This window comes from Artemia franciscana, chromosome 18 (assembly GCF_032884065.1).
Source record: "Artemia franciscana chromosome 18, ASM3288406v1, whole genome shotgun sequence".
NCBI classification, from domain to species: Eukaryota; Metazoa; Arthropoda; class Branchiopoda; order Anostraca; family Artemiidae; genus Artemia; species Artemia franciscana.
The window spans coordinates 25,913,105-25,926,295 of NC_088880.1; the positions used below are offsets into that span (position 1 = coordinate 25,913,105).

At 36.0% G+C, this 13,191-nt stretch overlaps 1 protein-coding gene across 1 annotated transcript; it reads right to left on the reverse strand.

The window, feature by feature from the left end:
- Positions 1-3,099: 3,099 nt before the first annotated feature.
- LOC136038806 (uncharacterized) lies at positions 3,100-6,864 on the reverse strand. The gene is made up of 2 exons (XM_065722191.1): positions 6,791-6,864; positions 3,100-4,009 (listed from the first exon to the last, which is right to left on the reverse strand). The coding sequence occupies exon 2, from the start codon at positions 3,994-3,996 to the stop codon at positions 3,160-3,162; it is 837 nt and encodes a 278-aa protein (XP_065578263.1). The 5' UTR covers positions 3,997-4,009; positions 6,791-6,864; the 3' UTR covers positions 3,100-3,159.
- Positions 6,865-13,191: the final 6,327 nt, after the last annotated feature.

Below are 13,191 nucleotides of genomic sequence, written 5' to 3' on the forward strand. Positions count from 1 at the left end.
TAAATAATTTTCTTATTCTTTGGAATTCAAATTGCTTAAATTAAGTTTTTAGCAATAAAAAATCCAACCCTGAGACTAAATACCCAATTTCAAAGAAACAGTTACTGTTTTAGTGCAGTTTGCAGGGAGTTTATCTGGCAGATACATAGATTCTAATTGGATGTACCAGTTTAGGACGGGGGGGGGGCATTTCCACGTCCCAAAGATTGACAAAGGGAGTCAAAACACCTGTTTTTGTTTCTTCCTAAAAATCTCCTCACCCCACCCATGTTTTTGTAAATTGGCGTCCCTGAACCTAATTTACTGTAAAGTGGCGTTAAAATAGCCAGAAATGATTTATTCCATAAGTTAAAATTTTTTATCGACACACTCGACTTCTTAAAGAAATCCAAAGAGCTTTCTTTGTTCTTTTTTTACTGCGTACCGATTAATAATTCATGAAGCTTTGTCAGTGTTTGTCAGTCCTTGGGTGAGATTCTCCAGGATATTGGTCATCGGACACCTTTTCTGTAAATATGCAGTTGCGTATCTAAGTAGGGGGGGGAAGCAGGACAGTTACCCTCGGGAACGGCCTCTGAAGAGGGGCATGAACTGAGTGGTTGTTTTTTAATTATATTGTGGTAGTGATGAGGGGGTAAGATGTATGCGAAGCTAAAAAAAAGTGGAGTATATGCTGCCAAGAAGATTCACATTTAGAGGATTTATGAGATATTTCTCGAGTAAAAATATTTTCATGAATAGTCAAAATAAAAATTTTCATCTTGGATTACTTAGTCACGAAAAATGAGATTAAAAAAAAAGAATTTTGGCTAAAAAGAAAATTTAAAAAATGATACTTTGCATGTGTTGGAAAACTCATGCAACTCTAGAGGGCCCACCCCTCTAGAGTCTCAGGTGAGTGACCCAATTTGTTAGCTCAAACATAATAATTAATTCTGTTAAATGAAAATATGCCAAGTTTCTCCAAACGGAAGATGGCGCTGATAGTTTTTTGTCGATGCTCTTACCAGTTTCCACTTTTATAAGTTATTCATGCTCTTTGGACTATTCAATCAATTATATTGAATTATTCATGAAGAAAATAAATACAATAAAAAAAGGAAGCAAAAGAGCAAAGCATGCCCCCCCCCTGTATTGTTTCTTCAACCACATCCCTTAATTGTTGAAACTGAACTAACGTGGAAAATTTTATCTCCATTGGAAGGATTTGTGGATTCCAAATCGTAAAAATCCTATAAAATATAACTTATATGAATATCACTTGGGAAATATTGGTTCTAGGGCAATTTCTGTAACCGTCATAGCAGGTTTTAGTGTAAGTTTTCTTTTACCGCTCTTAGAGTATTCACTCCCTCCCCAATTGTGTGACTACGAATATACATTGTAGCTTATTCAGATGGCTGAGAACTAGAATCATCAATACTCCGGAAAAGTATTCATACCGAATTACGTGACTTTGATGCATCAACAAAAGAGCTTGAAGCCCTTCATGGTGGAAGACAATTAGTATAAAATGAATTTCCGTATAAAATTATGTCAATTGCATTTCTCACAGATGTATTTGTTGCAACAACTAATTCTTACATATTTAAAATACTTTAAAAAAAGTAGTGTCAAGCAGGGGTAAATCTCCAGCATTTTTGTTGGGGAGGGGGGTAAGAGGGGTCCATGTTTTACTGCTGATGATTGACACTGTATATGTGTCCGAAATATCAGTTAAAAATTTTATATTTGTTTCAAGTTCAATTAAAAGTTTTCGTCCCTATTTTGAACTGTTATATTTTCGTCATGGAAAGGCAGTGTGGTCTTCGAAGTTATCTAGACATAAAATAACTTTTTCTCCACTTTCTTGGGGATAACTGCCCCCCTCACTTCCTATCAAACGACGCCCCTGTCAAGAACACTTTCTACTACGGTCAGTCAAACGGGTACCCAAAACTACCTGTAGCCAATTCCTTTTGAAGACAGCTAACAAATCTTCCTCTGTCTTCTAAAGCAACCACTTTTCAGAACCATGCTTGACCACTGTCAATAATATAGCTTCCAATAAACATGTCCTGGTTCACAGATATAACTTCCTTTTTCGCCAAACAAAAAACCTGGACCTTCGCTATTTAGTTTTTTATATCTCCCCTACATTTACCATCTTTACTAATGTTATTACCCAGGTAAGTGACGCTATCCACTGGATAGATCTTCTAATTAACGAACATTAATTCTTCAGTTTTATTTATTCGTAGTCTAAGCAACTTAGTCTTCTTAACATTAGTTTTCTTACATATGCTTGCACCCCAAACTCTTAATACAATAGCCTTCATCACTTTTTCAATTTGTGCTTAAATAAAAAAGCTGAGTGTTAATAATAATAATTTTATTATTTTATTAATTTATTAATTTAATAATTTTTCTTTTATTAATTTAAATAATAATAAATAATTAATTTAACATTAAATAATAACGTTTCTTTTATTAATTTACTGAATTGTCACCTAGTTCAAGCTAGTAATTCTGGATATTCAACAGTTGGAAGAAAAAAAAATCATTTGGTAAAGGAAGTAGTTTAATTGTTGGATTCTTTAGCGCAAGAGTCTCTACTCTAGATAGGGACTGCAGGGGACTTCAGGGAGGCATTCCCAAAACAAAAATTCAAGGTTTAGTGACTTTTTGAAAATTTTTCACAGTCTTCATACAAAGTTTCTGTTCTGAATTTTTAAATGTTGAGCATCCCAACCACCGACCCACCCCTCTACCCGAAATTTAGTGTGCATTTCCTTGATATGATTCACTCTCAAATATGTATATTTTAATTAATATCATTAAAATTAAATAGTTATACCATAAAAGAATGTGGAACTGAATACCAAACAGAGGAAAAAGTATACCTGATTGATGTAGTATATGAATTAATCGATGTTTTAGGAAGAAAGTACCTGATCGAGATAAGAACTGCAAGGGACTTCAGGTTGGCACTTCCAAAACAAAATCCAATGTTCAGTGACCTCTCTATTATTTTTATATTTTTCATATTAATTAACTGTTTTCCAAGTCTTTATATCTTGTTTGTCTCCCCCCCTCCTGAACCAAAAATTTAACTTACACTTAAAAAAACAGATTTAATTTGAAAAGACAATCGAAAGCTTCTTGTTAGGAATTTAGTGGTTAAAAGAAAACCAGCAATCTATCGTTCGAGCTCAAATCTGACGCACATTTAACTTCTGCATTAATGTCAGCTAGTTTAAACATCAAAGATAGATGGTTAGGAATGTTAAACCGCCCTCTTATTTCATTTTGGAACTCTTGCCACCTCTGTGGATCATCACCTAAATTAATAATGGAGAAGCTGTTTGGAGAATTATAAGCCGCGACAAAGATCCTCTTCTGAACTTCCGGCTGAGATTCAATTGGCTGCTGAATAACTACTTGTCTACTTCCAACTTCCTTATTACTTCGTCTAAGCTCCCGGATCAGATCCGCTACTTCTGCTGGATTATCAACTATCAGAAGTGCTGTCGTTGACACAAACTGTAGCCTCACTTTAGATACCCTAAATATCGTACAGCCTTGGCCTCTGTTATCAACACCTACTTCCACAATGTTTTCATAATAATATTCTCCAGAATCAAGTCCTGTTGTTTGCGAACAGCAGCTACAGGGTGGGGAATATTCTTCAACAGAAATAATAAGTCGGTCGTTTGTGATGATATACAGGGTGTTTTTTAAACATTCTTTAATATTTGAAGCGGTGAAGCAGAGACACGGACCTACACAAATGAGGTGTGGCCAAAAGCAAGGAATAATTGCGAATGTCTTTAACTGAGCATAAGCAACAGTATTAATGGCACTTTCACTCGGACGAAGGGCAGCATGGATAATAGAGTCTGGCCCAACTAAACTTCGTGCTTTTATCATATCTTCCTCGGTTCCAAGAGTTTTCAGCTCAGGTGACCTCATACTTTGGTCGTAAGTAGGCGGGGCTGTTGAAACAGAAGACTTCATGTTGCTGTTAGACCTAAAAAGTACTAATATTTTTAATCATTCAAATTACATCATAACAATGATAATAAAAAGACGAAGATAACACTCAAAGAGGATTGCTCCAGAATCAAATACTTCACGGTAAGGAAAAGAGGGTGTGGGCTTACAAAATGAGTTTTAAGCCAAAATTATTTAATCTAGCCCAAAAAGAAGAGTGTTCTTCAATTGGGGAGAAATTTACCCCTTATCCTGCCTAATATGGAACTAAATATAAGTAATGGGAACTCTTATCTATCTAGTATCTTATCTTCCTGCCATTTTTTTGTGATAATTAACATCTATTTAAAGCTAGGTTAGCTTCATTCAAGCTAGGTCAAGTTTCATTAACCATACTAAGATATCTAACTAACGCGTGCACGCCCAAGACTTAACCATACTCTCATGGTACAATGAGCGTATGACAACAAATTAAAAAAAAATTAATTTTCCTTGTTATTAGACTGTTTATTATTTATTTCTTTTTTGCGTAGTTTTATTGTTTGTTTCTTAAATTTATTGTTTTTTATTGTTTTTGTTTCCTAAGTTTAATTTTAAGCCTTTTTTAAAGGTTTTTTTCTTACTTTCCCTCCTGAATACTTGATAAGCTGATTTAAAAACAAGAAATGACTACAACTGAATTGCTATTATTTTGTGTCTAAGAAAATCAGTTACGATTTTATGGTAATTTAATTGAACAAAGAATCAGCTTTTGATGATGCAGTTTTTTATTGAATTTGTTGTATTTCTGCAATCAATTGATTTCAGCTTAAAATAATACCAAAACAAAGCACTGTTATTATAATTAAATTCACTACCAGTTTTGAGGAAGTGCTGTAGCCAAATAGGTGGGGTATTAGCCATTCCCAGCAAAAACATATTCGAAGACCTTTCCTAAATTCAAAAGAATTGAATAGGACCCCCCTTCAAACAGCGCTGAAAATTTTCAACCTTTTTAGTCTTCAGAATGTCTTTTACAGCCTTTTGGATGTTTATAAAGTCCAAAATGATGGACAATTATTTTTGTCACATCAAAAGGGCTCTAGAACTTTTAATTTCTGGTGAAATGAGCCCTCTCTCGATATTTTAGAGTCATTGGTCGGATTTTTTCTTTGAATTAAAAAATTATAAACAATATTCTGTGACTACGGGCTAACCCTACTCAGTGACAGGAGTTACGAAATGGTAACTAGAAGAAATGTCAAATATCGACGGTAAAATATTAGAGCAGCTGTGATTGCAGAGGGTAAAATACTTGAAGTTCATTGTAGTTCAACCCCAAACGCATTCCTCTCTTCCCTACACCCTCAACGACCAGTTATAAACTGCCTGAATAAAGCGACCTATTACTTCTTAAACTGTTTCTCCTCCAAGTATGAAACAGGACATTTTTCAAAAATAGGTACTCGTCCCGAAGGGTATTCTAAGTTGGTCCCCTGCAAAATAACTCCTCTATATCTTCTATCATAATTTCAATGCGAGTTCAGGAGAAATTCCGGAGGGATAAAGCCAGATGTAAGTTTCCCTCCAATGTTTATTTTTCGTCTTCCCTTTTTCATAACAGAAACATTTCGTTCCAGGGATGGTTTTAAGGTGATTTGGAAGTTTGATACAAAATCAAACAAAAAGAAAGAATCATATCCAAGCATGGGGAAAGCAGGGGACTTAGTAGAGAGGTTTTTACAGCTATGATCGCGATCTTAAAAAGACTAGAAAGGAATTCTTTATAGAAGTATGGAATCTATTTAAAGCACTTTTAATATAAGGCGTAATGTTTGTTTATGACTTTGAACACAGTGATTAGCTGTTTTGTTTTATCTAAATATTTATTTTAACAAGGATAATCTGTTTATTTGAATTAGCCAAAGCATTTCACACTTTCAATAATTGTATGCACAGGGATGAATAAGCCATGCATGGTACTGCACAGTGGAGCTGCACTATGCATGGCACACCCTCAAGTGGTGTTTTCAAGATTTACACCAGGTGGTGAGGAGCGGGTCACCTCTCGCAATCACCGAAAAACTGTTAAAAAGTATTAAGGCTTCCATATCATAATAATTTTTTAGTTCATATTATAACTGTTTATTTTCAAAACACATTACACCCAAAAAGGCCAGACAACCCTCAAAAAAATCTTCCATCAATAAACCTGTTTTGAGCTGTTAGGAAATACATTTTTTTTTTTAAATTTAATGAATCGGTTAATAATGTTGAGACGGCTACATGCTAGTGAGGTCGTGAACTCTTTTACCCACTCAATCTACATTTCACTAGCAGCTACGTGTAATAGGTGTAATGAGATGTTCGTTTCGAGATGTACACCATGTGGTGAGAAGTGGGCAACCCCTTAGTTAAAGCTGTGGAGCTAAATCACTCAGCAGCATCAGCTTAAGTTTCAATATTAAGGGTTAAGTTTTGGAAAAAGGTTTTGAGTCTTAACATCAAGTTCTAAGTGTTTTAATAGTCACCTAAGTTTTTTTTACGAGTTTCAGGAACAACGGAACAAGACCGTTGTGCATAAGAACGTTGTCTCAAAACAAGAACGTTGTCTCAAATTTGGAGTGCCATATAATACTTATCGTACATGTAACATTATTTTTTGAGCAGAAGGTAAAAAGAAGACTAGAATATTGCAAAGTATTCATATTGAACTATAGCTAATGTACATAAATAAAGGTCATAGTCTGTTGGCCTCTTAAGTATTAACATGAACGAATAGCTAAGATCCTTACTCTAAAGTAAGGATTTCAGCGCATAATCAAAATGAAAACCATACCTCAAATGTTTCAGTTCAATGATTTTGTTCGCTTGAATTTCGACTGATTTTTCAACTTCTGCTTATTGCATTACTTGGCTTTGTTTACTCAGCTTATCTTATCGTAATATGTAGGATTGGAAATAGTGACTACATACACTAGTTGACATCATACACATTTACAGATTAGATCACCAAAAAAGTGGTGATATTTCCCTTGGAAATGTTTTTCTGTTGGGAAATGTTCATCTTTACTTATGGCGCTAGACATGGCTACCAACCTATCCTACCCTCCCTCACACTACTCTCTTTGTAACACTGCTAAGTTGTAGGGAACAATTGATGGAAGACAACAATTTTAGCAAAAGATATAGGCCTATTAATTATATTTTATTAGACGGTGTTTTATGGAATGAAAAATTCAAATAGCTGATTGATTTTGGTGAGGGAGCGTTGACTTCCCGTTTTCTGGTGTACATCTCGCAACACCACAAGTTCCGCATAATTCCACCACGTTTGGTACCTGTCTCAAAATGTTTTGGAGTGAGAGCGGTGCCATAGACTTTGACTTATTAAAAAAAAAAGTCCAATTCAAGGTCAAGGAACCATTACAGTAAGGTTTACTGTCCACAAGGAGTGGGCGTTATTCTTTAGACATTATTACTCTGCGGACCTTTTCTTTTTTTATGAAAAAAATAGTTTTCTCTCAGAATTTTTAACGGAATCCTGATTCGTTTGAATTATTTCGACCGTTTCGTTAAAACGAAAATGAAAATAAATTTTTGACTTTTTGAACCTGAACAAACTTTGCTTCGATTTTGAAAAGTCGACTTCTTGTTGTGGCACTCAGCTATGACTATAATCGACTTATTGAAACTGAAGGCCCATACAAGCGACAAATAATACAGGCTATATATGACACTTTGAAGAGAAGGTCATTAATAACTCATGTGCTACAATTTTACTTCACATAACCAGAAACTAAACTATTGTTAAGTTTTTGTGACACAAATTCGAATGAAAAATCCTGTCTGCTGGTTCTTCTAAAATGAAATTAGACAGACACAATTCTAAGGGACGAAATTAGGCAAAAAGTTGACCAGTAGTATATTCTACCCAAGGTTTTTAGGGGCTAGTGCTATGAAAGACATCATAAAAAAGGAGAACGACCTTGTCAATTTGTTCTGATTTTTTCCTCTCTTCCAACAGTTTTGTATTATGATAATATTGAATTAAATAATATAAAACGGGCTATGTAGGACACCTTGATGAGAATACCATTAATAACTCTTGTTCTACAATTGTACTTCAGATCAGTGGAAAAAACAAATTTGAATGGAAAATCCTGTCTGTTGCTTCCTTTAAAGTGAATTTCAACAGACACAATTCTAAGGGAAGAAACTATGTTAAAAATCAACCAGTAGCATATTCTGCCCAAGGCTTTTAGGGGTATAGTGCTGTGAAAGACATGGTAAGAAAAGGAGAACAAATTTGTCAGTTCCTTCCGATTTTTTCTTCTTTTCATATAGTTTTGTATAATGTTAATATTTGTACCACTGTACTCAGTTGTAAGGAAGGTATTCACATTCAAAGACGAAAATTTGAGGTCATAAAAGCCCAATTTCATCGGCAAATGAGCCAATATTGCTATGTTAGCTCCCCTGCCCCCCGCTTGTGTTTTGAATATGAGAAAGTTTAGTTTGAAAAAAGACTGGTAAATTGTGTCAAAAATAATGTTAAGCAAAACGTTTTGCACGATATTTCGCACGTGTAATCTACGACTAGTCTTAATCCTCAATCATCCAAAAGTATACGGTACTCTGCTTGTTTCTGATGCTTCTGATTTACTGGCAGTTTCTGATTCGTCCACAAATTCTGATTCTTTGACATCGCCAGAGTTAGGTTTTTTGTCAGGGGGGGGGGGAACAAGCACCAAGAGCATGCCACCCGAGGTGCTTGCCTCCTATAGCCCCTTAGACTTGGCCCTGGTCGTCGGTCTTGGGCTAAGGACGCTACAGTGTAAAAGAAGACCAGCATATGAGAGCGACTATAAATCGCGATGATCTTAACAGTTGTTACTAAGTCTCCTTTCTTTAAAGTGACTACGAATTTCCCATTGGAAACTCTTTCAGACGTACTGAAAGGAGTATCTATAGCTATAAACCAAAAATTAGAGTAAAACAGCTATGGCAAGGCTTTTTGACATGATAACTTCTTAGTGATGGACTAGTGAGAGCAAGCATTTCCTGACAGATTATTCACGTCTCTATCGCAGCTTGTGAGCATATCACAAACACATTCTCGAGTGTCTATTAAGCATTATTTCGGTTAACATAAATTTTCTTAAACTAACGTTGGAAAAGAGCGACATATCCAAAAATTGTCATTTTTTAAATATTTAGTACTCTAATAAAACGAGTGAGCTCCGAATAATATTTTTGTTCCCAGAGACAATGATTCCTCCTCCCTCCTGGGACTACTTTTGGTAGAAAGGGCAGAGATATGATTGTCATTTTAAAGACGACAGCGATTAATCAGCACTCTTAGATCTTTAAACGAAAGATGCAGTCTCTCTGAATCTCAAAACTAGATGTTTTTCCAAACATAGGAAAAATAAGCTCTAAGGGCTGTGAGAAGTCTAAAAATGAACGAAACAATCTTGAAGTTGCCAATCAAAGGTCAATCTTAACCTTTCCGGTAAACTAATTTGGAGTGCCGCGTTTGACTTTTTGTCAGTGCAGTGAAAATTATAAAAAAGCATGATGAAGTCGCGAAGAGAGCAGCCCAGTTTTTTCCAGGAAAACGACATTATGAAAGAAAATGAGATTCTATGGGAAAAAGCGAACTGTCCTTTATAGCAAAGAAGGTTGCTGTGAGTGACAATGACAACGACAATGTGTAGGAAATGATCAAACTAATACAGACTTGCCATGACGATAAAGTTACTCTGCCTACATTCCTTATTTTTGGTCTAAAAGAAGTCCCCTCAATCCCAGGTGAAATTACAGCACATGTTACACGGAAGATTACGGCAATGTGCAATAAATTGGTCATTTTGATGGAACATAACTTCTCGAAAAGCCTACAAATTACGAAAACGAACAGTCTGATGTCTGAACATGTCTGAACAGTCTGAGTTTGTACCCACCTTCAAGCTTTTAGGTTAAGTTCTTAAAAAAAGTAGCCTCTCAAAGGGTTATCGTCGGCGGAGATTTTAACGTAGATCTAAGAAACGCGATGTCTCCCTGGTAGCAACTCTTTTGGGGCTGTGTTCCTTCCGACTGTTGTGCCTGGCCTAAAAGTGATAAATTTTCATATATTGGGCTGTTATCCTCAACCTCTAACATAGAACATGTTGTTGTTTTGTTCAGTAGTCACTAGGTCAAAGTTACAAAAAAGGATTCTATTCGGACCCCCTTCCCATCTCTACTTGCTTTCTATCATCCCTGCCTATGGCTGAAAATAAAGAATCGCATTGGTTTTTATACTGAGATTGGAAAAATGTATCGAGAGAGACTTTCTGTAGAGTCTGTGAAGAGACACTGAGCAAAATCAAAGTGCTTTTCAATCTTTTATGCGATCATGCTGTTGTGCCTCAAATTGAAAAGAATACCTCAATTGACCTCACATCCTACTTGGCACAAATAAATTCCGGGCTGAAACTTGCTCAAATAAGAGCTGTTCCTCTTCGATGTGTTCGTAAAAAGTCTCAGGTCGAAGACTGGTCAAAAAACGGAGCTCTAGTAAATGAGCGTAATTCTGCTAAGCTCTAGCTTTCGATTTAAAATGATTATGGTCGCCCGTGAGATGGCTTAGTAAATGACCTGAGGCTCCATACGAAACAAAAATGTGATCGGTGTTGTTAAATACCACTCCAAACTCTGGAAGTAGAATAAGCCTGCAAAAGCCAACAGTACCAGTGTGACTGAAAAAAAAGTGGGAAGAATATTTCGAGAGCGAGTTTACGGTACCCGACAGAAGCAAAGAGGTGCTTAATGAAAAACGACTACACCTTGTTCTTTCAAATAAGACGAAATCTTTACTATTTGTGTCGCCAAGTGCTGTTCACTCTTTGATTCTAAAATTAAGAGACGAAATCTTCTTCTGGTGTTGATTTTATTTCAGCAAAGTACCTGTAACTTGCAGTTCCTTTAATCGAGCAACATATAGCTCTAATGTTTCACATGATCCTGGTCCACGGTGTAATCCCAATGCAATTTTGAATCGGACGAATAAATCCCGACCTTAAAAAGGGCAAGAAAGACGCTTCCATGTACAGCCCTTATCGTCCCCTTTACCGTCTCGTGTACTATGTTTAAGCTCTTCAAGTCATTTACGATAAAAGACATTGAAGTAAAATGTTCCACCCCATCTCGCCAGCATGGGTCCCAGCGAGGCTTAAGTAGAGATCACGCTTTCTTTCTAGTTGTAAATGTGCTAAAGGATATTGAGGACGAAATGATTTCTTGATTCTATGTGCCCTTGATGTTGCAAAGCCTTTTACTCGGATATGTTTGACCAGGTTTCACGTGAGGCCCATATGAAAAGTGCAAATATCGTGGAAATTATTTGTATAAGATATATGTATAGAAATCTGAAAGTTAAAATTAACGATGGTAGTCTGCTATTTCTGAGCTTGTAATTTCTACGCCAAGGAGCTCAGACTTCTCCAGCTTTGTTCAATAATTGTGTTGCTGGTGCTCAGTATAAACTGAACTATACATTTATCTTCAAAGGAGTTGATCTCTCAAAAATTACGTTTGTGGATGACTTACTGAACCCTTCCTGCACTTTCCAAGGATGCTCTTCGACTTTTGAGCTTTTCCAAGAAGAGTATAAGCACACTGGTTTGAGGTTTATTACTTATAAAACAGTTCTTCTGCCATTTAACTATAAAGGATATCAAAGTTTATTAAGTCTATCTGGCCTTGAAGATCCTTCTGATAGCATCTTTGCTTATCTGGGCATGCCCATTGGAGCAAATCTGAAAGAAACTATTTCGTATAGCACAACATTTCGTATAGCACAACTATTTCGTATTTATTTCGTAGAATTTATTTTCTGAATTATAACATTAGAAATAGATTGCTGGTCCAGCTGTATAGGGCGTAGTTCCATTGGATGGAAAGGACTCTTTGGAACCCTAATCGGGGCAAAATCATTAGAATATAAAAGTATTTTGAAAAAAAAATACCTTGAACAAAAAAGCAATCCCCCAAAAAAATTCTTAAATTCTTATGTAACGCTGAAGTGTGTACCGTCATTACGTAACATACCACGCATGTGCTGTCATAACGTAACACCCCACGTGCGCACTGTCATTCCGTAACACTCACTTTTGCCCCCCATCATTAGTTAATATTGGCCTGTAAGATTGCGCCATATCCCCCATGTGCACCGTCACTAAGTAATACCCCATGTCTGCGCTGCCATTACGCAACACCCTTGTATTCACCGCCATTACGTGACAACCACATATGCACCGTGTTCCGTTACAAGCGGGGCCCCCATGGGCCCCAGGTCTAGCTTTTCACGAGAGACAGCTTCACTCCCAATAAATCCATCTGTCATACAAGATAAATAGGGCAAATTTTCTCAGGCTCGTAACTTTTGATGGGTAAGACTAAACTTGATGAAACTTATATATTTAAAATCAGCATTAAAATGCAATTCTTTTGATGTAGCTATTGATATCAAAATTCAATTTTTTATAGTTTTGGTTACTATTGAGCCGGGTCGCTCCTTACTACAGTTCGTTACCACGAACTGTTTGATTTACTGAAGAGTCACCTAGTTCAAGCTAGTAATTCTGGATAATCAAGATTTGAAAAAAAAAAATCTTTTGGTAAAGGAAGTAGTTTAATTGTTGGATTCTTTAGCGCAAGAGTCTCTACTCTAGATAGGGGCTGCAGGGGACTTCAGAGAGTTATTCCCAAAACAAAAATTCAAGGTTTAGTGACTTTTTCGAAAATTTTTCATAATCTTCATACAAATTGTCTGTTCTGCATTTTTAAATCTTGAGCATCCCAACCCCCCATCCACCCCTCTACCCAAAAATTATTGTGTATTTCCTTGATATGAGTCACTCTCAAAATATGTATATTTTAATTAATATTATTAAAATTAAATAGTTATACCATAAAACTGAATGCCAAACAGAGGAAAAAATATACTTGATTGATGTAGTACATGAATTGATCGATGTTTTAGGAAGAAAGTACCTGATTGAGATAAGGACTGCAAGGGACTTCAGGGTGGTGCCTCAAAAGCAAAATCCAAGGTTCAGTGACCTCTTTATTATTTTTATATTCTTCATATTAATTACCTGTCTTCCAAGTCTTTATATCTTGTGTGTCTCTCCCCCTCCCTGAGCCAAAAATTTAACTTACACTTAAATATGTATATTTTAAAGAACTTCTTTG

Excerpts from the sequence above, each read along its gene's own strand:
- LOC136038806 (XM_065722191.1), bottom strand. The coding sequence starts at position 3,996 with ATGAAGTCTTCTGTTTCAACAGCCCCGCCTACTTACGACCAAAGTATG.